Source organism: Symphalangus syndactylus, chromosome 11, assembly GCF_028878055.3.
Source record: "Symphalangus syndactylus isolate Jambi chromosome 11, NHGRI_mSymSyn1-v2.1_pri, whole genome shotgun sequence".
Taxonomy (NCBI): domain Eukaryota; kingdom Metazoa; phylum Chordata; class Mammalia; order Primates; family Hylobatidae; genus Symphalangus; species Symphalangus syndactylus.
The window spans coordinates 66554333-66581171 of record NC_072433.2 but is presented as its reverse complement, the minus strand read 5'-3'; the positions used below and the strand labels follow the sequence as shown (position 1 = coordinate 66581171).

Below are 26839 nucleotides of genomic sequence, written 5' to 3'. Positions count from 1 at the left end.
TTTATTATTGAAAAAAGAAAAATATATTTAAAAATAAACTTAGGGTAGCCTAAATGTACAGTGTTGATAAAGTCTACAGTAGGTGTACAGTAATGTCCTAGGCCTTCACATTCACTCACCTCTCACTCAGACTCATCTAGATCAACTTCCAGTCCTACAAGCTTGATTCATGGTAAAGTACTCCAGACAGATGTATCATTTTAAATCTTTTTTTTTTTTTCTTTTGAGTCAGGGCCTCACTCTGTCTCCTAGGTTTGAGTGTAGTGGCGCAGTCATGGCTCACTGCAGCCTCAACCTCCTGGGCTCAAGCAGTCCTCTTACCTCGGCCTCCCAAGTAGCTGGGACTATAGGCATGTGCCACCAAGCCTGGATAATTTTTGTATTTTTTATAGAGACGGGGCTTCGTCATGTTGCCCAGGGTTGTCTTGAACTCCTGGGCTCAAGCAGTCTTCCCATCTCGGCCTTCCAAAGTGCTGGGATTACAGGTGTGCATCACCAAACCTGACCTGTTCTCTAGATTCTTTGAAAAAAAGAAGCTTCTTGTTCATTTCTTTGGCTATAGTAGCTACAATGGACCAGAATCATTATATGGAATGGGGATCAAATACCCCTCCCCCAACCAGGTTGCCTAAGTCACAGTTTAGATGCTCCAAATTATTAAATCAGTGTCATGCAAATCTCAGTCAGTGGGTGTTAAGTACGGGAAATGCTTTAGGCCAGAACTATAGCTACCATAGCCGATTAAAGTTCCCATTTTAACTTTCCCTCTTCCAGAGAGGAAAAACCCCCCTTATCTGCAGAAACACAATGGAAAGACAGAGCAGAAACAGTGATAATTGGAGGTGGCTGTGTTGGTGTGAGTCTGGCTTATCACCTGGCCAAAGCAGGGATGAAAGATGTGGTCCTGCTGGAGAAATCAGAGCTGACGGCTGGATCTACCTGGCACGCAGTAAGAAAAGCACCCCAAACTGTCCTAAGCGCGGAATTGTGCATGAGTAAAGTCCATTTCCTTCCCGTTCACAACTCCCAACTGTGAGCTCTTTAGAGTGCATTCCCTTTCAGTAGCGTTGGAAGTGCAGTTGTAGTTTAATTCGTGTACTGCCAGATGATGACCAATATTTATGATGTCTTTATCTTGAACAGATGGCTTCTGGATTCGAATCCTGGCTTTGCAATTTTCTACCCTTGTGTGACTTTTGGCAAGTTACATAAGTTTCTATTTTCTGATGTCTTAATAGGAATATTAATAGTACTTACCTAATAGGATTATGCTGAAGATTGAGTTAACATGTGCAAAATTATTAAACACAAGGTGTTGAATAATAAATGTTAGCTTTATGTGGAAGGATACTGTCTGGGTGAGCCTGGATATGGGCCCAAGATCTTTACCTATACTCCCCTTACCTGCATTTGGTGGTCCTTTTATTTACTTATGGTTTTATTTATTTTTATTTTTTATTTTTTTTGAGATGGAGTCTTGCTGTTCCCAAGCTGGAGTGCAATAGCACGACCTCGGCTCACTGCAACTTCCGCCTCCCAGGTTCAAGCAATTCTCTTGCCTCAGCCTTCTGAGTAGCTGAGACTACAGGCGCACACCACCACACCCAGCTAATTTTTGTATTTTTAGTAGAGACGGGGTTTTACCATGTTGGTCAGGCTGGTCTCGATCTCTTGACCTCGTGATCCACCTGCCTCGGCCTCCCAAAGTGCTGAGATTACAGGAGTGAACCACTGCGCCTGGCCTTATGGTTTTAATTTTATGCTGTGAGATGATAGTTTGGCGCCCTGAGGACTTGAATATGAGGACTGCAAAAGTGTGGCACAGCTTTTGTATTACATGAGACACAGGCCAAGTCAGTCTTGCATTCTTCATGATATGCATAATTGTTCCAGGGCTGCGCCGTAATTGACTAGGCTTACCTGGAAAGCTGCTCAGGTAGATGAAGGGATCGACACTACTGTCATATTGCCAAACTAGGGACTTCTGACATCAGTTAAGGATGGGAGAGGAAGTTTTTATGACTGCTGGTGCAGTTTTCTTTTGGGCAGCGTTAGCCCCTGCTTATCATCCCATTTCATCATTAGCCTTCCTCGGCTGAGAAGACGTAACAAGAGGGACCCCTACTTTAAGGGGCTTTTTGACATGTAGTATGTGCTCAAAGTATAGGGTGGAGAGTCTAGCATGAAAAGGGTTGCCTGCTTCCAGCTGAATCTGGGGGAGAGTGATGCCCAGACTTGAAAGCCCGAAGACCTTGCCCTTGTGGAGCTCACATTCTGGTGGGGCAGACAGAAAACACCTATCAATCCTAGAGAGTAATCACCGTGAAGAAAAGTAAAATACAGTCAAGGATGCAAAATGATGGAGGAGGAGAAGAAGGAGGTGCTAGGCAGGATGTTTCAAAGAGGAGACCTGCCAACAGAGACCAGGGAGCAGTGAGCCAGGGTGCCATGAGGCTATTCAGGAAAGATCATTTAGGCAGGGAAATGTAGGCAAGTGGAAATACCCTTCGAGGGAGGGCTTACACCTTCTCACCACTTCTGAATTTTTACTGAGGGCATACACTTTAAAGTTTGAATTACTTATTTGCTCACTTATATACTGATTTAATGTGGTCTGCATTTGATTTTATTACTATTATTATTATCATTATTTTTTGAGACAGGGTCTTTCTCTGTTGCCCAGGCTGGAGTGCAATGGTGCAATCATAGCTCACTATAAGCACAAACTCCTGGGCTCAAGCGATCCTCCCGATTAGCTAGGATTATATAGGTGTGCGCTACCATGCCCAGCTATTTTCTTAATATTTTTAGAAATGGGGGGGGTCTCACTATGTTGCCCAGGCTGGTCTTGAACTCCTGGCCTCAAATGATCCTCCAGCCTCAACCTACCAAGGCTTTAGAATTACAGGCATGAGCCATCGCACCTGGCCTGGCCTGCATTTTAGAAGAGGTTAGAGGATTCCTTGAAATTTTATTTCTTAGATGTCCCATGAATAAAAAGCAATATATCCTTAATCTAAAAGTTAACTATGCAAAGTATTTTTTTCTTAAACACAAAGACACCAAAGTGAGTGGGGAAAGGCATTATCCTGCTTTGCATACAAGGTATTAGGCTATGGTTTACAAAATGAGGATCCATGCAGTGTGAGTTCAAGGTGGAATCGGGTTTCAGAAGCCAGGTTATTTGGCCCCCATGGAATAAAAGAGAGTTGTCCTAGGAAGTTGATTCTAGGGTTTTTTGCAAGTCAAAGATGCCTCCCTCTGAGCAGCAGCATGAAGAAATCCAACATATTAGATGTTGCGTGTGTGTGTGTGTGTGTGTGTTTGAGACAGAGTTTCACTCTGTCACCCAGGCTGGAGTGCAGTGGCATGATCATGACTCACTGCAGCCTCAACCTACCCGCTCAAGCAATGCTCTCACATCAGCACCTGTAGGTGGGACCACAGGTGTGCACGACCACACCTTGCTAATTTTTAAAGTTTTTTTTTGTAGAGATGAGGTCTCCCTACATTGTCCAGGCTGGTCTCAAACTCCTGGGCTCCAGCAATCCTCCCACTTAAGCCTCCCAAAGTGCTGGGATTATAGGCTTGAGCCACTGAGCCTGGCCACACTGATTTTTTTTTTTTTTTTTGAGACAGAATCTCACTCTGTTGCCAGGCTGGAGAATAGTGGCATGATCTCAGCTCACAGCAACCTCCATCTCCCGGGTTCAAGTGGTTTTCTGCCTCAGCCTCCCAAGTAGCTGGGACTACAGGTGCACGCCACCACACCCAGCTAATTTTTGTATTTTTAGTAGAGACGAGGTTTCACCATGTTGGCCAGGATGGTCTCAATCTCTTGACCTCGTGATCTGCCCTGCTCGGCCTCCCAAAGTGCTGGGATTACAGGTGTGAGCCACCACGCCAGGCTGATATTAGGAATTTTTAACACAGAGATATTTGTGGAGTAGATCTGAGAATAAGGAAGGTTGCAGAGCCAGCTAACAAGGGGCAGACTATAAAAATAAAGGCAGTTTCCCTGAAGCACGATATGTGCTCCATGAGAGAAGTGTCTGGAGAGTGTGGGAATCAAATGCTTGGAGAGGAAAGCACAGCCTGCAAAGTGAATCTTCTAAATGGAATCACAAATCCATAAATCCTAAGGTTTTAACAAGACTGCTTTGTCAGCTCATGATACACCTAATAAGATAGAGCATTTCATGTGGATGCAGGGAAACGAGAGGATGGAGTAAGAAGGAGGTTTGGAGCTTGGGATCCCGAGAAGGGGCTGCCCCTGGGGATGGTACCAAAGTAGATGTTTGGAGAGGTGAGGACTAAAGATTCAGGATGATCCATTTGGGGTGTAGGAGGCGATATAAGAACTTTCCATTTGTTTTCGTCCGCAAATGTAAGAAAGAAGTTAAGCTTTACTGATATTTATAAATAGCCCTCACATTTGATGTGGATGATGTGTTGTGTATGATTTCAAGGTTGACTACGCGGGAGGTTGGCACTTCATGGTGGGAGTGTCCTCATTCTTTCTCTTGTCTTCCGTATACCAGGACATGGTGCAGATTGCGTGCTATAGGATATCCCCATTGTGATTAGCTTTATAGAAATAGGGCTGTAAATAATATAATGTGTGATGAAAGGGAGAGGGGTGAACTTCAGAGTGTTGTATTACACACAGGTTTCCTGGTTATCTACTAGCAGTAGCTAAAAAGTTGTGAATGCAAATGGCTGCCAGTCATTTCTACACAGCAGATTATATATTAAAAAAAATAGATGCAGCCTGTCCCTTCACAGAAAAAGTGATGCTTTCGGTAAGTGAGAAATAATTGCCTTTTGCAAAATAGTCCTGTTGGGAAAACAGTATTTTGAAAAGGGATGTTTGGAAATGTTGGTATTATTATTAGGTTTTCTGCCCCGAAATGATATGGATCACATAGAAAAACTCTCATATATGTGAGAAATAAACTTTTAGCCCATTTCAAATTTTTTCTAAATGAGGAGTTTCAACAGGATTTGTTCCCATTTACTTAAAATACAAAAAATGCAATACCTTCCAACTAGTTTGTAACAACAACTGGCAGACACAAGAACATGAAATGTCATAGTCAGATGTGAAGAGAAACCTTCGTATGGGTGTTGACTGAGGTAGAGGAAGGGGTGTCAGGATGCAGAGACACAGCCAATTGTGCACTTCTCTCACTTGGGTGTGTGCCTCACTGAGTGGTGTCTTCTGCAGCTATACAACCATTAAAGCAGTCTCAAAATAACGTAAAGCCAGAACCAGGCCTTCACATCGCTGTGTTACAAACGTTAAGGTAGCACAGATATTTTAATAATGAAATGTATTAATCACATAGCTCTTACTAAAATGTTCTTAATAAACTTCATATTCAAAAGCTTTTCTACACAATTTATAAAATAAAAAGTGTTTTTGAATACTTATTCTAAGTTGTTCTGTGTGTTTATGATCTCTATTAATATTTACGTATCACATGTAAGGAAAGAAATACACGTATTTTAGTGGTTATACTCAAAACTTTGTATTGGGTGTAAATGTATGAGTGAAAGATTTGGAGCCACTGGAATATAGGATGGTTTGACATCAGTCACTGGACTTTTTGAGGTAGTAGAGGCTCCTGAGAGAGGGAGAGGGTCGTTAAGGAGATAGGGGAAGCACTAGTTAGCATCCGTTATGCTATCCATTATTTAGCATCCAGGGGTGAATTTTCTCACTCCATCATTCCTTTTATCTTATTACTTGTCAGTCTAAGGAAGAGCTTTACATTCTCCTCTACTTATTTATTTACTTATCTCAAGAAAGATTTATAAATTCTTAATTTATTCGAAGGGTTGTAATTCTTAATGATTATATCTCTGTTTCATCGTCCCTTCCTTATCTTCTCCACCAACTACGATCACTTTTTCCAAACGACAGCTAAACTCCTTTCCTATGACTTCTGTGACCTTTCTGGCATCTTCTCTTTCCCTAGTTTCATAGTTACTATGTGTCTAGGACTCAATCATTTACTCTTGATTTAATTGTTTCCTGTATGAAAGTTTCATAACCTCAGACTATAAAGTCCTGAGTGATAAGAACAATGTTTTCTCCTTCTTTCAGGCTTCTCATTTCATATGTCCTTGTTGAAGTCACAGAAGATAAAAACATTGTGCCATCTTTATATTCAAGCCTGGCACTTAAATTAACAAAAGATACTATGTGTGATGTCACTTTCAAATAATTTAAATGGAAGCACTAATATGGGTAGCCCCAAATTTTAAACACAGATTTTAAAAGCCAATATATAAAAGAAAGAGTATAAAAATTAAATAATTTCTATGTCTGAGTGAGAAAATTGAGTCCATATCTTACTTCTGACTATCGTAGCAGCAAGGAAAAGAGGGTAGTGCGAATTGTTTAGTAGAACTGGGTATACTGTTGCAGTAAGGGAGACTAACTTTTCCTTGACAACGAATTTGTAAAAGAATTTGTTACCTACACAAAGTATATTGGGCTAAATGTCTTCAGTAAGAGTTTTTGAAAAAATGAACCAATGTGACCTTTTCAAATGAAAGAGAATTAACTTAAAATTTCTGGAGTGAGGGAGAAGAGGATTGTGTAGTATAGACAGATAATTTTCCAGTGGTCTAGCTTAACCCAGGTATAAAGCTAACCGGATCTTGAGGAGTGGATGGTGATCAGTATCCTAGGCCAGTGCTTGTGATGACCAGATTTCTCAATTGACAATATATATTGTCAGTTTTATATAGGACATATATATAGGAGATATGTTGAAGACAAAATGGGGGTCACTAGCAGATACCCAAAGGCCAGAGATTCTCTATTATTGAACTAGGAAAGTTTGCATGCACACTGGATACCAACATGCTAAAGCAGCAGGGCATGTTTGGCCATGAAGTTGAAGAGCTTGGCTTAAAGGTGCATTGTAATGGAATCCCTTCTCTACTTCCACATGGAGCTGTGCTACTGGATGACCTATAAGCTGGGCCAGGATTTTTCTAAAAAAAAAAAATCAGCCATGGGTATGTCCAGATGCTTGAACAAGTACTGGATGGAAGCCCCAGGGTTTTGGTTGTAAAGGATGATTGACAAACTTTAATGGCATATTTGAGTGCAGGAGGATCAAATGCCCGCCACTACCATAGAAGTACCTTATAAATACTCCTAAGTAGATTTTACTGTGAACACATTGTGTTCTGATGAGCTTTCCAGGATAAATTAGCTGCCCAGTGAGGCCCCAGACACTTGAGAGAAACTGCTTCAAATAATTGCTTAGAATTCTTTGTCTGGATTCCACATTACTTCTGCCAGATTTGAGAAAAGGGGTTTTAGTGTAGCTAATATTTAGGTACTTTTTTCTGAGAATAATCAATATCTATTCAACAAAGATTTGCAGTGTACCACCTATATGCTCATCAAACAGGTTCAGCTTTGACAAAAGTCTATTCACGTATTCATCAGGCTCCAGTGATAAGGAATTTTCTAATTCTTAAATTTTGCAATTTCAGGAAAGGGCCAGGAGGGCTGCTCCATTTAAGGGAAGGGTGGAGACTGGGTCAAAGAAGATCCTGTGCTAGTCCATGGTCCTTCTGCTTAAGGGAACACACACATAGTTTGCTGGCTTGAATCCACATTGTATGCCATTCCGCCATTACTTTTTTCTGTTCTTTTTTGAGACAGAGACTCACTCTGTCACCCAGGCTGGAGTGCAATGGCGTGATCTTGGCTCACTGCAACCTCTGCCTCCTGGGTTCAAGCTATTCTCCTGCCTCAGCCTCCCAAGTAGCTGGGACTGCAGGCGTGCACCACCATGCCTGGCTAATTTTTTGTATTTTTAGTAGAGACGGGGTTTCTTCATGTTGGCCAGGCTCAGGTAATCCACCCACCTCGGCCTCCCAAAGTGCTGGGATTATAGGTGTGAGCCACCACGCCTGGCCTCCCCCATACTTTTATTTATTTATTTATTTATTGAGATGGAGTCTTGCTCTTTTGCCCAGGCTGGACTGCAGAGGTGTGATCTTGGCTCACTGCAAGCTCCGCCTTTTAGTTTCAAGCAATTCTGCTGCCTCAGCCTCCCGAGTAGCTGGGATTACAGGCGCCTGCCACCACGCCCGGCTAATTTTTGTATTTTTAATAGAGACGGGGTTTCACCATGTTGGCCAGGCTGGTCTCGAACTCCTGACCTCATGATCTGCCCACCTTGGCCTCCCAACATACTTTTCTATATAGTCATATATAGGACTATATAGCACATAGTCCTAAACCTTCCATCTAAATGATCCCATTTCTGAATCTCTATACAACACTATCCATGTTAACTTTTAGGGACTTAACGTGTGTGTTTATTGGCTGGCTCTCACTTTACTCACATAGTTCACATTGCTCCTTAAAACCTGTCACGAGCCTTATGCTCTGTTGTGCTCAAACTGGTGCTGATGTGTTCTCATCCCAAAGGACTGGCTGGTGCTTCTCAGTTTCTTTCCAGCGTTAAATTATTGCTTAACAGATAAACTGTCAACATTTTGAGAATGTTAATTTTTTTTCAGTATTTCTTTTCCTCTCTGCTTTTAAGGCAGGTTTAACAACTTACTTTCATCCTGGAATAAACTTGAAGAAAATACATTATGATAGCATCAAACTTTATGAGAAACTGGAAGAAGAAACTGGGCAGGTAAAGGCATTTAACTTGAAACTGTCTGTTAGGTCGGCCTCTCAGAAACATGTAAGATTTCTGAAGGATTTTGATGCATCATTGTGTATGACTGTGTGGAGTGCTTAATGTAGTAGAGGAATATGATGAGAGTTTAAGGTAAGAACCTCTAGAGTCTGCTTTGAAATCAATTCAATTTCTCAAAGTGTATTATTCATGTCATGAACCATTCTTTATTTTTAAATGAAGAAAGAATAAAAAGCAGCTTTCAAAAGTATCTTTAGCCAGTTACTATATCTAGAAACTAAGAAATCGGAGTCTTTCAGCAATTGCATTGCAAAAGATCTGACAATAGAATGTACCAGATTGTCCCATGCCTCTGAACAGTACTTCGTTAAAAGCCCCTCACTTTCATGTTTATCCCTTCTCATATTTACTCAAACTCTCAAAATAAAATGGCAGGCAAAAGAGTATCCATAGGCTAAGACTGAGGTCTCAAATTTTCCATGTCACTTCCCTTGCCTAAACCATCCAATGGCTCCCCACAGTCTACCAGACAAAGCCAAAGGATTAGCATGGCCTTAGCAACATGACCTTTGTCAGCTGACCTCTGCCTGCTGTCCCAACAGTTTCTTTTGCCACTCTTCCCTCTGCTTATCTGCTTCAGCTACTCTCAATAACATATAGTTGTGGAATGTGCTGAGCTCTCTCAAATCACTGCTTTTTGTTTGTGTTGTGTTCTGTTTTCTGCTGCTTCCTCTGAAACAACATTCCCCCTGGCCCCATCTTCAGCATCCACCTTCCCCGGGGTCACTGCCTTTGAGAAGCCTTCCTTGACTTTTCCTGCCTGCTAGGCAGGTCAAAGCTGGAGGTCCCATCTCTTGGTTCTCAGAGCATTTGTGCACACCTCTTTTATAACTTGAATCTCTCTCTATTGTAGTTGTTGATTTACTTGTTGGTCCTCCCTACAAGTAACTTGAGGGCAAGGGCTATATCTTTTATCTGTGTAACTGAGTGCTTGGCAAACTGAAGGAGTTTAATAAGTGTCAAATGAATGTTTACTTCAATTCAGACAATCTAAGCATTGCAACAGTTTGATTCTACATGATCTCTCCTTAAATTGTTTGTCTTTCTCTTTTTCACACAATTTTTGTTCATTCTGTACATTAATACTTATTCCATGCTACTGTGATTTTGCATTTAGCTGTCTGTCTTCAACTGTGGGGTGTAAATGCCACTTAGGCAGAATCTTTACCTTTCTTGTTCACCCCTGCACCTGTGGGGCTTAGAATAGTGCCTGGCTCTGAAGAGGCCCTTAGTAAATATGGTAGTTGCTGAATAAGTGTCTTTTAATAAGATGCAAATATTTTAATAGTTATTTCTTTCACTTGTAATAAATCTTTTTGTACAGCTGTATTTTCATTATACTGGAGCAGAACCATGTTTGAGTACCAAATAATGACTTATTTATATGCTCTTACTGGAATTATTGTCACAGGTGGTGGGATTCCATCAGCCAGGTAGTATCAGACTTGCTACCACCCCTGTAAGGGTAGATGAATTTAAATATCAAATGACTCGGACTGGCTGGCATGCAACAGAACAGTATATCATTGAACCTGAAAAAATTCAAGAGATGTTCCCTTTACTCAACATGAATAAGGTATTTATCTTAAGGGCATTTTTACCATTTGTTGACTTACGTAAAAATTAGAAAAAGTTATTAAGAAGTTAACTAAAAACAGAAAACTTTGTACACACATTTTAAATGTGGCAAAATCATATGATTAATTTTGAAATTTGGGTAATTTACAAGGTGGGCTGTTATATACAGTAAATGATATATAAAAAGGTAATGACAAATCTTGTTAGTTTTTCACCTTTGACAATTGATTAAACATTTTCAATACCTTTCCATCATTGTGTCCCCCAGATCTAAGGGTTTCCAAACACAAACTTTCTGTTTGAGAACTGCAGAGAGAATGACAACCTGATATGATAAATGTCTAGAAAGACTGTGGTATTAAAATGTTTTAAAAATCAAATTAAGAAATGCCACGGTACATTGCCCCACAAATATCACCTAGCTTATAGCTGTACTCCCCTTACAGACTCTGTGCCAGGTACGGATCTAGATTTATACCACATTTGCCTGAGAGAACCTACTTGACATGAAATTTGGTGTTTTTTCCTACTGGGTAATAATTCCTTTTGAATAATAATAACAATGGCTAACACTTACTATAGCACATATTTATGTACCAGTTAGTATGCTAAGTCCTTACATGCATAATTTCATGGCACATATTTATGTACCAGTTAGTGTGCTAAGTCCTTACATGCATAATTTCATGGCACATATTTATGTACCAGTTAGTGTGCTAAGTCCTTACATGCATAATTTCATGGCACATATTTATGTACCAGTTAGTATGCTAAGTCCTTACATGCATAATTTCATGTAATCTTCACAATAATAGTATGAGGCAGGCCGGATGCCATGGCTCACTCCTGTAATCCCAGCATGTGGTAAGGCCAAGGTGGGGGATTGCTTGAGGCGAGGAGTTCAAGATTAGCCTAGCAACATACTGAGACCTCATCTCTACACACTCACACACACACACACAAAATTAACTGAGTGCGGGGTAGTAGGATTCCATCTGTAGTCCTAGCTACTTGGGAGGCTGAGGCAAGAGGATCTCTTGAGCCCAGGAATTTGAGGTTATAGTGAGCTATGATTACACTACTGCACTCCAGCCTGAGCAATGAAGTGAGAGCCTGTCTCTAAAATTTAAGAAATAAAAAAAAGTTTACATCTATATCTATGTTATGCGGTATATATTATTGTTAAACAGGAAATTTTAGCTCAGACAGTTTACATAGTGAGCCCAAACTCATTCACTAGAAAGAGGGGGAGTAGAGATTTGAACCCATGCTTTCTGACTCCCTTGCATTATACGTATTGCCCAAGTGTATCAGATGGGGCTGTTGGGGAAACACATGCTTAGTTCCCTGCTGGTGACCACTGCAGTAGTTCCCATCTCTGAGGGTTCATATCATTGACTTGGGTGCTAGGGTTGTTTGTCTTTGCGAGTCTTCACAGGCTGCTGGCACTCCCTTGTCTATAGTTGTGTGATACCAGTGTGATGGCAGATCGGTGTTGCACTGCATTGTCTGCATTGAAATTTTACCTCCACTACCAGTAAGGATATACTTACATTTGTTTATATGTTAATCCTGAATGCTTTGTTGGAAGTCCTCACTATCATGAATTTTTCTCAAGGGCATTCATTCAGCAATGGGAATATGTGTGAAGGGTATTCTCTGCATCTGGGTGAAGGTACCGAACCAAACAGATGTGGGATCACTACAACGAGGTCCTATCCATTATAAAACACCTGTGTGACATTTGGAAGTCTTTAGAAATGTGAATTCCCTTAAAATAGAAAGTCCCTTGCACAAGACCTATAATAAATGAAAGGATTGAATTCGTAATCAAAAACTTCCCACAAAGAAGACCCCAGGCCTGGATGACTTCACTAGTTAATTTTACCAGATATGTAGAGAAGATTTAATGCCAATCTCTCTCAAACTCTTCCAAAATAGAAGAAGAGTGAATGCATCTCAACTCATTCTATGAGGCCAGTATTGCTCTGATAACAAAATCAGACAAAGGCATCCCCCTAAAAAGAAAGACTGGTATCCCTTTTGAACATAGATACAAAAATCCTCAACAAAATACTAGCAAACTGAATTCAGCAACACATAAAACAGATTATGCAGTATGACCAAATGGAATGTATTCCAGGAATGCAGGGTTGGTTTAACATCTAAAAATTAATCAATGTAACAATACCACATTAATAGAATAAAGGACAAAACTACACAATTATTTCAGTAGATACAGAAAAGACATTTGACAAAAGCTCCTTGCTTGAATTTGGTGCTCAGCGAATTTTTGTTGAATAGATGAGACCTATATATAATACTTCACTGATCATTCTATCAACCTATCCCATCTGAGTTTCATTCTTCTTTGTTTTCCCCACAGTACCTTGCCTGAAGGCCTAAAACAAAGTAGATGTTCAAGAATTAATTGTTGAATGATTGAATCAAACATAAATTTCCTGACACCAGATATATTATTTAACATGTGAATTTATTAACAGTGTTAAAAATTAAATATAAATTATAATTGATATATCAATTGGAATTAGATTTGGCTTCAAATGTCGGAAACCAAAATAAGAAGGGGTAAACAAGATAGAGGTTTATTTATCTTTCTTTTCAGCAGTCCAGGACTTGAATGGTGGCTTTTTCATGAAGTCTTCAGGGAAGCAGTCACTTTCCAGATCAAGAAACACTTTTAAAGTCCAGTGTTACTAAACGATTACTAGCAGGATATATTTTTACTGAGTAATAAGTATATATTTGTTTGAATATTGACTCTGCTATGATTGATTTAGGTTTTAGCTGGATTGTATAATCCTGGAGATGGTCACATTGATCCTTATTCTCTAACTATGGCACTGGCTGCTGGGGCTAGGAAATATGGTGCCCTTTTAAAATATCCTGCACCAGTAACTTCTCTGAAAGCCAGGTCAGATGGAACATGGGATATTGAAACACCACAGGGGTCTATGAGAGCAAATAGAATTGTGAATGCTGCAGGTAAGCATATCATTTTTTTGAAATTTGTGTTTTTTTAAGCGCCAAAGAAAGAAGATATTTAGCCATAATGTTTCGTATGATGGACATTGTCATGAAGCACTGTGATGCTCCCAAGTTAAACATTTCGTCTGTTTCTAAGTGACAAAGCCCTCCCTCTATCACTTTGCTCTTGGTGGATGCACTATCACTCTGTCCTTGGTTATCCAAAAAAAGTTGTTTATTTTCTCCACTCTGCAGTTTATTTTGCTCCAGATTGTGTTTTTCCAAATTATGTTTTTAATTGAAACAAATATATTGGGGATTTGCTCGGCTAAATATTTTGATTTTTGTATATTTAAAAATTGTCCTAGTGTATATAACTAGAATATGTGGCTTTACTATATTTTCGTACATAGTCCTGACATTGGTAATTCACATCTTCCTACTAGCAAGAGTAAATTAAGTCTCAAAATTACTAAAAGACCAACACGCCTGTACTTGGGGAGGCTGAGTTGGGCAGATTGCTTGAGCCCAGGAGTTCAAGACCAGCCTGGGTAACATGGCAAAACCTTGTCTCCATAAAAGATACAAAATTAGCCAGGCATGGTGATATGTGTCTATAGTTCCATCTACTCAGGAGGCTGAGATGAGAGGATCACCTGAGCCTGGGAGGTCGAGGCTGCAGTGAGTTATGATTGTGCCACTGCACTCCATTGCAGCCTGGGCAACAAAGTGAGACCATGTCTCAAAACAAAACAAAACAGGCCAGGTGTTGTGGCTTACACCTATGATCCCAGCACTTTGGGAGCCCCAGGCAGTGGATTACCTGAGGTCAGTAGTTCGAGATCAGCCCGGTCAAAATGGTGAAATCCCGTCTCTACTGAAAATACAAAAATTAGTCGGGCATGGCGGCAGATGCCTGTAATCCCAGTCACTCAGGAGGCTGAGACAGGAGAATGGCTTGAACCCTGGAGGCAGAGGTTGCAGTGAGCCAAGATCGTGCCACTGCACTCCAGCCTGTGCAACATAGCGAAACTCTGTCTCAAAAAACAAAACAAAACAAAACAAAACAAAACAAAACACCAGCAAATAGCTCTGATGCCCACAGTTAGATTTCTGGTTTGCAAATGGGTACCTGTTTCTGGATTCATTATACAAGTGTGACCAACTTAGCCATTGCAACAAACAAAACAATAGAATGCAAAGGAAAGGTTTAGATGGTTACATGGAAACAAACTTACACACACAAGTACATAATCTAGGTTCCCAGACTGACGCATAATTGATGATTCTCTGTCTAGCTTGGAACCTCATAATGATAGAGACTTCAGAACTCCTTATTAGATTCAGAAAAACAGCAGAGACAGTACTGGTTAAAAACTTATTGTGCAAACCCTAAAGAAATAAATAGGATCATGTAATCATTTCAATGATCACTCAAAATTATTATGAAACAAACAAGCAAATAGAACTCCCTGCCCCCAAATCATCTAATGATGGTCAGTCAACACCATATCCTTGCCAAATAATAAGCATTTTTATTATTTTAGATTCTAAAATCTCTTTATACAGTGAAGGTGCCTTGGATTTTTAAAATAAAGTCTGCAGCAAGAAAAACCAATAAAATGTGATGATTACAGGATGTCCGCTGTGGCCATGGGCGTGTCTTACCCTACTAGCCTTTAGCTCCCACGTCTGTGTACTGAAGGGTCAGCCTGGGAAAGAATCAAGGGTCCTTTCAGCCACAAATTATCCAGTTTTATCTTTTGAAAATGAAAAAAATAACATTTACTTCCACAAATAAGACAATCTCTGTGCTAACGGTGAAGTGGGAAACATTCGTCTAGGGAACTCCCTGCCTACTTATGAGACCAATCTCCCCTTTACTGTGGCTTCTCTTTCTCCCTGGTTTTGACTTCTGGTGCTTTTGTGCCTTTACAATAAAGGATCTTACAAACTTATTCAAACTAAACTTTTAAAACAACAGATAAAACTTAATGTGCTTTCTCTCCCAAAGTATGCACCATTTTCAAATTTTAGCTTAACAGAACAATCTTGTACTTTTGGAATTTTAGGCATCAACAATTTGGGGAGAATAGGGCTTAGAGGATAGAGGAGTTGGCTTGTAGGGCTTTCTTAGGTATATCATTATGTATTATGTCGGTCACAGCAACACAGGGGCCTCTTCCTTTGCCTGACCGTCCCTGTCCACAAATATGGGCAGTCTTGTTACAGTACTTCTTATTAACATTTGTACATTTTGTATATTTGGGTTGTTCGTTTTTTCTTTCAAATAAATTTTTTTTGTTTTTTTCCTGCCTACCTTTGCTTATGGGCAACAACGTTTTCAGGAATGGAGTTCCCCTAGATCACAGATATCTTCCAATCTCTGGGCAAGGCAAAATATTGTTCTCTCTTCCCCCATTCAGTTTTGCAATGACAAAAGTTTAGATTGTTATGACATTTATTAGACTTTGCCATGAGTCCTTAAGCCTTCTAAATATTTTATTCTAATATAAATTGCTATATGAGTGTCAGTTATATGTTTATATATGTGCTGACACTTTTAAATGATTTTTTTGTTTAAGGATTTTGGGCTCGTGAAGTAGGTAAAATGATTGGACTAGAACATCCTCTCATTCCGGTTCAACATCAATATGTTGTTACATCGACTATACCTGAAGTGAAAGCTTTGAAACGAGAACTCCCTGTGCTCCGTGACCTGGAAGGATCATATTATGTTCGACAGGAAAGGGATGGGCTTTTGTTTGGTCCATATGAAAGTCAAGAGAAAATGAAAGTTCAGGACTCCTGGGTCACCGATGGAGTTCCTCCAGGTGGGTTCAGCAAATAAAAGTGTGTGCTAGTCAGACATGAATGGTTCATCCTTTCCATGGCTGGGGGATGGCTGTAGAATAAGACAACAGCATAATACTAGACTTTCAGATACCTGGGACATTGGAGGTGACAGGTTTGAGGTGAGCTCTGTTCTCGTATCCCTTTGAACAATCACAGCAGGGAGTGGGGGAAAAGAAAGATGTAGCTGATGTTAGAGAAGCTGAAGACACATTTCCAGCTGCTTTGAAAGATTCCAGATACATTTCTACCTGCCCACACAACCTCCTGCCTCCCCATTTTTTCCTCAATCCACTGCCAGCTTGGTCTACTTTCAAGATTTGAATATAGATGCTATTGTGCTTTTACAGCTGGAAACACAACTGATATCAGAGGCCAGATATCCATCCTACTAAGAATGAAAACCCAAGAGTCTATAACAGGGCAGGGTTTTTGGTACTGTAAACGGAGTACTTCCCATGCTACATAAATGGATATGGAAAAGGCTTGTGCCTCTATGCCAAAGCAGGGGATAGTATAGTTTCCCTTTCAAGTTCTTTAAGGGAGATGGTTCTGTTTTTGCTTTTCATCAAATACTTCCACAGAGCCAGATTGAAGATTGGGTCATCTAAGGAGGTATCTCAGCTTTTAATCTATAAAAAGAGCTAAAAAATCACTGGGGCATTGAAATATTACAGGGAATATAAAGAAAGGTAGGAAATGGTACTTCCTAAAATTATACTTTGATAAGCTTCTTGAGATAGGAAATGAATCCCTCCACTCTACTCCTCAAAAAGTAGGCCAAAATAATAGCAAATGATCACTAAACTGCCTTCCACAGAAGTTAGGCCAGCTGGTTTCAGGGCTTTGGTTGTGCTGAGTGGGCTCTGCACATTTGCGCCTGAGCAGAATTGCTCCTGATCCCACAGGGAGGGTTGAAATGCCACTGAGAGCCTCCCTCTCTGCTGTTCCCCCATTCTGGCAGCTTCTCGTTCAAATAAATCTTGAACAAATATTTAAATAATGCCATTTGGAGGGAGAGCTGGATTGTTAGCTGTCCGTGAGCACGGGTACCCATGTGTGCTAGTCCACCCTGATGGTCTGCAGGCCTCCATGAGACTGACCCTACCTGTAGTCCCCAGGAAGGGCAAGAAGCTGGCTGGCTGCTGTGTGGAAAAATCACCAGTGTTGGTGGAGACATTCTTTTAGAAGCTCATCACAGTGACTTTTAGGACAAGAGGAGGATTGCGCTTCAAGACCCTGCCTCTTTTCAGGACTCTAGCCCTTGGATGTGTGTGGGGGCAGGCTGGAGGAAGGAGGCCTCCATGCCATTCCTTCCTTGCTGAAAGGAGAGTTAAAAGGGGTCTAAAATCCATCCTCTTAGATCCTGGAGCAGTGTTCCACTTTTTCCAGTATTCTGCCATGACTTTGTAAACTCCCATTTGCCCTCATCTCAGGGGATGAAACAGGTTCTTATGGTTAGTTGAAGCATAATGATCTTCTTGACAAATCAAATTATAGTTTTCTTTAAAAAAACTGATTGGATTAAATATCAGAAACTATATTATTCATACATTTAAATTTTATATTAATTAAAGGTTAACTTTTATGATTTTGTTTCAAGATCAATACCATTGTTTTCAGTAATATAAATGGATACTCCTCTGTTGATAGTGAATATCAAGTTTAGACTTTAACAAAAAATGGCAGTACTTTCCTAACAGGCCATCTTTAAATGTAGGCCATGTCAGAGGCTTAAATCACTTTGCAGGACTTGTCAGCTCAGCTATGGCATCCTGACCACAAGGGCAAATTTTTTAGGTTTTGGAAAGGAACTCTTTGAGTCTGATCTAGATCGAATCATGGAACACATCAAAGTTGCCATGGAAATGGTTCCTGTCTTGAAAAAGGCTGACATCATCAGTGTCGTCAATGGTCCTATCACGTATTCTCCTGACATTCTGCCTATGGTGGGGCCCCATCAGGGGGTCAGAAACTACTGGGTGGCTATAGGCTTTGGGTAAGTATCTTCATGTAATTCAACATTTATTGTAGAATCACTTATTTTAGCTAAATCTAGTTCCATATTCTCAGGATGCAAAAGGGAAATGTGGAAGGCTGAGAGAGAGAGAAAGAGAAACAGAGAGAGACCCAGAGAGTTTTCTCCCTTTCATGACCAAGGATGCATACAACGAATAAAAAAGACTGGTTCAATCACTTGTATATGTTTTAAAGAAGGGCAATTATTTCCTGGAACACAGAAGGGCAATGATTTCCTGGAGCTTTCTCTTTTTTTTTTTTTTTTAGATGGAGTTTTGCTCTCGTTGCCCAGGCTGGAGTACGGTGGCATGATCTTGATTCACTGCGACCTCTGCCTCCTGGGTTCAAGCAATTCTCCTGCCTCAGCCTCCTCAGTAGCTGGGATTATAGGCAGCTGGCATCACGCTGGCTAATTTTTTGTATTTTTTTTTTAGTAGAGACAGGGTTTCACCATGTTGCCCAGGCTGGTCTCGAACTCCTGACCTCAGGCAATCTGCCCACCTCAGCCTCCCAAAGTGCTGGGATTACAGGTGTGAACCACCACGCCCAGCCTCCTGGAGCTTTCTCTTTGCATATTTCCTGCCATTTCAATTAATTGTTTCTGGTTTTATGCTGTGTATCTTCAGATAGTCAATTTGCCCCAGTTTTATAAGGATGTTTTCATAACACAATGTGACAAAGATAATTCAAAATATCAAATGTATAATATGTCTGCTGCATTTTTCACTATAATTCATGTTTGTCCAACATGATTTGTTTCTTTATAATTCCTCAGGTTGCTTTCCATTTATGACTCCATTGCCTCTTTGATGTTTCATTTCTGATATTTGTTCCATTAATTTGGTGAATATTGATGTCAAGCCCACTCAACTATCATATCACAGCTTCTAATATTCTATTTTTATTCCCCATTTTATTTGGCCATTTATTCAACTCATGTTTAATAACTGCTAGTTCTGTGCCAGGCCTAGGGCTAGGCATTGGAATACAGCTGACAACAAAGCAGTGAGGTCTGACCGGAGCTGGAGGGCTGCGTGAGGCACAGCTCTGCTGATCCAATAGAGAGGCTGGGGTCTCCACTAAGGTAGCAGCAGTGAAGACTGAGAGATGGGAGATAAAATTATCTAGATTTGGTGATCAATTCCATAAGATATTGAAGGGAAAGAGAAAAATGGCAAATGATGGCAACCTTTCTAACTTGACCACTGTCTATATGTTGGAGACATGGAGAGAGAGCCAAGAAAATAATGAGTTCCATTTTTGATGGGGTGGGCTTGAAGTGTTAAGTTTAGGTATATGGGACATCCAGAGGGAGAAAGTCAGATGGAGATTTGGGATGGGAAGTTATAATGTAATTGAGGGCTTATATAATCACCTATAGAGTCCATATGCAGGCATGTGGAAGTAGGAGTGCTTCTCCTGCACATCACTCATGTATCTTCTTTGGAGAAATGTCTATTCATCTCTTTTGCCATTTTCATAATTGGGTAATTTGTCTTTTTATTGTTTAGTTGTGGAAGTTCTTTATATATTCTAGATACAAGAACCTTATCAGGTACATGATTTGCAGAACTTTTCTCCCATTCTGTGGGTTGTTTTTTTACTTTCTTGATGGTGTCCATTGAAATACAAAAGTTTTTAATTTTGATGAAGTCCAGAATATGTATTTTTCCTTGGTTCACATGTACTTTTGGTGTCATATACAAGTAACCATTGTCTAATCCAAGTTCGTGAAGATTTAAACCTATGTTTTCTTCTAAGAGTTTTATAGTTTTAGCTTTTGCATTTAGTTATGTAATCAGTTTTGAGTTAATTCTTGTATATGACGTGAGGTAGGTGGGTAGGTGTCCAACTTTAGTCTTTTCATAGGTATAGCCAGTTGTCCCAGAACTATTCATTGAAAAGCTTATTCTGTCCTCATTGAATTATGCTGGCATCTGTAATGTCTTTTTTCTGATTCCTTTTCTCATACCAAATGTGTGGTATTTTCCAACACCAACAACCAATTCTCCAATTCTCCAGTACTAACTGGGTGTCCAACAATTCCATTCAATTCTGACACCAACTCCTGGAATTAACATAGACCCCACAGGTTAAGGGATCCATTCCACAAGACTGCTCTCACTTAGGACACCAGTCTCAAGTCTCGGGAGACACCCATACTTCTGACCAACCGGGTGTTCCCACAACCCTTTCCTCAGATTTGATAATTTGCTAGAACCAATCACAAAACTCAGGTAAATACTTATGTTTACTCTTTTATTATAAAGGATACAGCTCAGGAGTAGCCAAATGGAAGAGATACATAGGACAAAATGTGAGGGGTTAGGGGCGGGGGGTGCAGCACCACCAGGCCCTTTCCAGGTGCCTTCCTAGCCCATCACTGTGTTCACCAACTCAGAGGCTCTCTGAACCCCATGCCTAGGTCTTTATGGAGGTTTCATTATGTAGGCATGATTGATTAAATTATTGGTGGCTGCACTCAATATCCCTTCTCTACTCCCTGGAGGTTGGAGTAGGGAGTGAGACTGAAAGTTCTAACTCTCTAATCACATGGTTGGTTTTTCTAGCTACCAGCCCCCATCCTAAGCTACTTAGGACTGCTCTCCTCTCTCCACAAGAGCCATCTCATTAACAATAAAAAAATAGTAAATCTCAAATGTTTTATGAATTCTGTGTCAGGAACTGGGAACAAAGACCAAATATTTAATTTTTATTATACCACAGCATCTTTATAAAATATAAATTGACCATAGATGTATGGGTTGATTTCTAGACTCTCAATTCTGTTCCTTCATCTGTGTCTATTCTTATGCGACTACTATACTGTCTTTTATTTATTTATTTATTTATTTATTTGTTTTTGAGACAGAGTCTTACTCTGCTGCCCAGGTAATGGCACGATCTTGTCTCACTGCAACCTCCACCTCTCAGGTTCAAGCGATTCACTTGCTTCAGCCTCCCGAATAGCTGGGATTACAAGCACGTGCCACCATACCTGGCTAATTTTTGTATTTTTAGTAGAGATGGGGTTTTGCCATTTTGGCCAGGCTGGTCTCAAACTCCTGACCTCAAGTGATCCACCCACCTCAGCCGCCTGAGGTGCTGAGATTTCAGGTATCAGCCACCACACCCAGCTGACACTCTCTTAATTACTGTTACTAGAAGTTACTAGCTTTGTAGTAATTTCTGAAATCAGGAAGTGTGAATCCTCCGACTTTGTTCTTTTTCAAGATTGTTTTGGCTGGAAGTCCCATAAATTTTAGGACCAGTTTGTCAATTTATGCAAAGAAACCAGCTGAGATTTTGATAGAGATGACATTGAATCTGTAGATCAATGTGCGGAGTATTGACATCTGAACAATATTAAGTATTCTGATCCATGAACATGAAATGTCTTTCCATTTACTTAGGTCTTTTAAAATTTCTTTAACAAAGATTTGTAGTTTTCAGAGTAAAAGTTTTGCACGTCTTTTGTTAAATTTATTCCTAAGTATTTTATTCTCTTTGATATTCCAATTGAATTTTAGTATTAAATAATAGAAATTGAGGATCATTGACTGTAAGGCATGTTCTGAGCAGATAGAGTCACTGATCTCGTGTGGAACACCTATTAACTAATTGCTAAGGAAAGTAGGAAGTTGCTTCCTCTAGAACAAGTTACTTATAACCTAGAAATCACATCTGTTTGCATGTGACTGATGTCAGACTCTTCCCCTGATTGCTCTGGCTAATTTTCTCAGGTCATAGATACTGGGAGGTGGGTGGAGAAGACAACAGGTGGGAGTGGGGGTGGGCAAAGTGCCTCCCTGTCTTTGACAGGTTTGGTCTAAACCAAAAAAGCCTTCCCCTTACCTAAAGTTGAGGTTTCTAAGATATTTCTTATGTAATATAATGGAATACCCCCATTAGCTGCCCCTCCTGGCTTATATCAGTGCACTCGTTCCATGGCTCTGGAGGCCAGTGGTTCCCATACCTGGGTGAGGCGCAGAATCATCTGTTAGAAAGCAGAGTCTTGACCATGTGGTTAGTCACATGCACATTTTTTTTTTTTTATTATTATACTTTAGGGTTTTAGCACATGCACATTTTTTATCTCCTGTACCTCTCATCTGTGAAATTCCTATTGTTTGTCACTAGAACCCATGTGGCTTAGTCCGCTTGGGCTGCCATAACAAAGTACCATAGACTAGGTGATTTAAACAACAGAAATTTACTTTCTCACAGTTCCGGAGGCTGGAGGTCTGAGATCAGGGAGCCGTCATGGCAGAGTTCTGGTGAGGGCGCTCTTCCTGGCTTGCAGATGGCCACCTTCTGGCTGTGTGCTCAAGTGGCTTTTCCTTGGTGGGTGGGTGTGTGTGGAGAGAGAGCAAGCTCTCTGGTGTCTCCTCATAGAAGGACACTAATCCTATCATGAGGGCCCCACCCTCATGACCTCATTTAACCCTAAGTACTTCCTAAAGGCCCCATCTCTAAATACCATGACATTGGGGATTAGGGCTTCAACAGATGCATTGTGGGAGGACACAAACATTCAGTCCATAGCACCATGAAATATGTATTGAGTCGAAACAAACAAGCAAACAAACAGATTTCCAGACACTACTCCTGTAGATTCTGATTTAGTGGTCTGGAGAGGGGCCCAGGAATCTGTACTTTATAATATTATCTGCAATTCTTGGTACAGCCAGTTCAGGGAATAGGTGTTTGCAAACTGCTTACATATGTGCTACCATTTACTTTGCTCACAGAATATCCTCAGCCAAAGCTATTTTACTTCGGACATTTGTTTTGTCACAATTCCAGCAAGTTTTTCTGCTTCTAGGTGACTAACACAAGGCCCAGAAAAGTCTTATGAATTGTATTTAATTGAATCTGATTTTCTTGGCTTAGAAGAGATTATAAACAGCAAATTTAAAGAGGGGAGAGTGCTATAAGATGTAACATCCAGTCATTTAACAGAGTTATAAAAAGCAGATACAAACGCTCAAAAAGCATAGCAGCCTGGGGTCATTGAGAAGAATCTAGAGTTCTGCAGTTTAATACTAGAGACAGAAGAAGAACCTAACTGTCCTCTCCTCTTTAAGTTCCCTTCTACTTTCACTTCACACCTTACTTCCTTATGAAAATCCTTTCAACTGGTCATACAAGGGCCCAATAGCCACCATGTGTTCCTTGCCCACTATGTGCCGTGCAGTATACTACGTGCTTTTTAATGCCTTGGCAATGAATTCTCCGCCAGCACCATAAAGTGTGCACAGGAGGAGAATAAAGCTCAGAGTGGTTACATAACTTGTCCAAGGTCACCCAGCTAACAGTGGCAGAACAAGAATCATACCCAGATCTTTTCCCCATACTTTTATACTTTTAGCTACTAAGCCAGGGATTCTCCAGAGATGTTTTCTATTTTCCTAAGATGGTACTTTAAAATCAAGAACATGATGTGGAAAATAAAGGGGTTTTGACATCAGAAAAGGGATCGATTTTACATTGGCCATGTGTAGTTCATAACACTCAGTTGTATGAAATTTTATGTAAAGCTTGTTAATGGTTGGATAACTTGTTTGTAAAATATTTACTTTATAGAAATAAATTAGATTTGATTCAGGATTCCCCCCCACCCCACCACTCCCACCCAAATAACAGCACTCTGCCCATTTGTTTGCTCATGTGCATGGTTGAAAAGGAAAGAACATGACGGTATAGCAGCCAGGCCATAGGAAATTAAAGCACCCCTGGCTCTGCCCTGGAAGTCTGTCAAAAATATAGACAGTGCTGTATCTGCTATGTGTGTCTTGGCTGAACAGATTGAGAACCACTGAAGATAGGAAAGTCCAGTAATAAGGAGCATGCGTTCCAGGGTCAGATAAGTGAATTTATATCCTGAATCTACTCTTTACTGCTGTGTGACTTTATTTAGCCTCTGTGTGGGGGCTGATCTTTCTCCTTAAAATAGACTTGCTAAAGCATAAATCAGCTTCTACGTGTTAGACGGAAACTATGCCTGGTAAATGGGAGGCACTCAGTGTTGGTAAAACTTCACAAGCCTTCAAATCTTATAAACAATATAGCTCTCAAAAATGGTACCTGTTCTATATGGGCATTGGGCCTGGTTAAGTGAATGTGCTAAGTTTAATAAACATTTTAAGCATATATTTAATAATTTTTCTTTGTCTCTTTTGATCTTTGTTGGTTTAAAGTCTATTTTATCAGAGACTAGGATTGCAACCCCTGCCTTTTTTTGTTTTCCATTTGCTTGATAGATCTTCCTCCATCCCTTTATTTTGAGTCTATGTGTGTCTCTGCACGTGAGATGGGTTTCCTGAATACAGCGCACTGATGGGTCTTGACTCCTTATCCAGTTTGCCAGTCTGTGTCTTTTAATTGGAGCATTTAGCCCATTTACATTTAAAGTTAATATTGTTATGTGTGAATTTGATCCTGTCGTTATGATGTTAGTTGGTTATTTTGCTCGTTAGTTGATGCAGTTTCTTCCTAGCCTCGATGGTCTTTACAATTTGGCATGTTTTTGCAATGGCTGGTACCGGTTTTTCCTTTCCATGTTTAGTGCTTCCTTCAGGAGCTCTTTTAGGGCAGGCCTGGTGGTGACAAAATCACTCAGCATTTGCTTGTCTGTAAAGTACTTTATTTCTCCTTCACTTATGAAGCTTAGTTTGGCTGGATATGAAATTCTGGGTTGAAAATTCTTTTCTTTAAGAATGTTGAATATCGGCCCCCACTCTCTTCTGGCTTGTAGAGTTTCTGCCGAGAGATCAGCTGTTAGTCTGATGGGCTTCCCTTTGTGGGTAACCCGACCTTTCTCTCTGGCTGCCCTTAACATTTTTTCCTTCATTTCAACTTTGGTGAATCTGACAATTATGTGTCTTGGGGTTGCTCTTCTCGAGGAGTATCTTTGTGGCGTTCCCTGTATTTCCTGAATCTGAATGTTGGCCTGCCTTGCTAGATTGGGGAAGTTCTCCTGGATAATATCTTGCAGAGTGTTTTCCAACTTGGTTCCATTCTCCCCATCACTTTCAGGTACACCAATCAGACGTAGGTTTGGTCTTTTCACATAGTCCCAAATTTCTTGGAGGCTTTGTTTGTTTCTTTTTATTCTTTTTTTCTCTAAACTTCCCTTCTCGCTTCATTTCATTAAGTTCATGTCCTTTGTAGGGACATGGATGAAACTGGAAAACATCATTCTCAGTAAACTATCGCAAGGACAAAAAACCAAACACCGCATGTTCTCACTCATAGGTGGGAATTGAACAATGAGAACTCATGGACACAGGAAGGGGAACATCACACTCCGGGGACTGTTGTGGGGTTGGGGGAAGGGGCAGGGATAGCATTAGGAGATATACCTAATGCTAAATGACGAGTTAATGGGTGCAGCAAACCAACACGGCACATGGATACATATGTAACAAACCTGCACATTGTGCACATGTACCCTAAAACCTAAAGTATAATAATAAAAAAATAATAATAATAATTTTTCTTGCTTTCTTAAAATTTAGAGAGGTTGTTTGTGGATAATTTGGATGCCCCATGTCTATTAAAATGCCCAAAGGAATGTAAATTGCTGGTTTTTTATTCTCTTTGAGAAAGTCTTTTATAAAATATAGGCACTCATTTTTATGAAAGCAAAACAGGTGTCTTGCTGTGGGAAAAGTTAACATTTTCAGCGTTTGCTAAAGTTCCTCCCATGCTCTTAGAAGCTGTGGTTCTGGCTAAGTTGCTGTTGTTGGGGATACTAGCATTTCTGTGTCTTGATGTCTGCTTTGTATCCCCTTTTCTTGCTTCTCTCCCCATGACTCCCTTCTCATTCAGTTCCTTGGAAGCTCCTGACTACCACAGATGAACCCACAGTAGAGGCCTTCATTAGACAAAACTGAGTGGGTAGAACTACACATGGCCAATGTAAAACCAATCCATTTTCTGATGTCAAAACCCCTTTATTTTCCACATCGTGTTCTTGATTTTAAAGTATCATCTTAGGAAAATAGAAAACAAGCCCACCTTCCCCATCAAGTGGCCTATTAGTTGCAAAATACAAGAGACAGTGTTCCTTTCTACCTCTTTCCACAAGTCCTCAGGTGAAGGCCTCTTTGCCTGAATGTTTCTAAGATAATGGCTCAAGTTCCTTGCACAGAGGTCATTGTCTAAGGAGGTCAGAACTAAGTTGAGTCTGAGAAGAGATGGATGGGACACCACAGTACATGTTTCTCCCACCGTGTTTCCTACCAGTCAGGATAATCATAGCTCAGGAGGGCTGTTAGGGTACCAGCCACATCTGCCTGTTTGCATTCTGGCTCCAACCTCTAGTTTTCCTAAAGCAAAATTCTTATTAGTTAGGAGTCAAGGATCTCGAGCCTTTTCTCCATAAAGATCTATTTTGCTTGTTGTTGTTGGTTTTTGTTTTGTTTTGTTTTTTGAGAGAGGGTCTCGCTTTGTTACCCAGGCTGGAGTGCAGTGGTGTGAACATGGCTCACTGCAGCCTCTACTGCCTAGGCTCAAGTTATCCTCCTGCCTCAGCCACCCGTGTACCTGGGACCACAGTCTTGTGCCACCATGCCCAGATAACTTTTTAATTTTTTTTGTAGCGATGAGTTCTCACTTTTTTGGCCAGGCTGGTCTCAAACTCCTAGTCT

At 40.4% G+C, this 26839-nt stretch overlaps 1 protein-coding gene across 2 annotated transcripts in view; it reads left to right on the top strand.

The window, feature by feature from the left end:
• Nucleotides 1-26839, top strand: part of DMGDH (dimethylglycine dehydrogenase) — a 69626-nt gene that overhangs the window by 5151 nt on the left and 37636 nt on the right. For both annotated transcript variants that reach the window (XM_055298717.2, XM_063612817.1), the window contains exons 2-7: nt 775-949; nt 8583-8681; nt 10159-10323; nt 13127-13331; nt 15899-16147; nt 17967-18165. In XM_055298717.2, the coding sequence (XP_055154692.1) occupies nt 775-949; nt 8583-8681; nt 10159-10323; nt 13127-13331; nt 15899-16147; nt 17967-18165 (1092 nt within the window). The remainder of the gene's footprint in view (nt 1-774; nt 950-8582; nt 8682-10158; nt 10324-13126; nt 13332-15898; nt 16148-17966; nt 18166-26839) is intronic.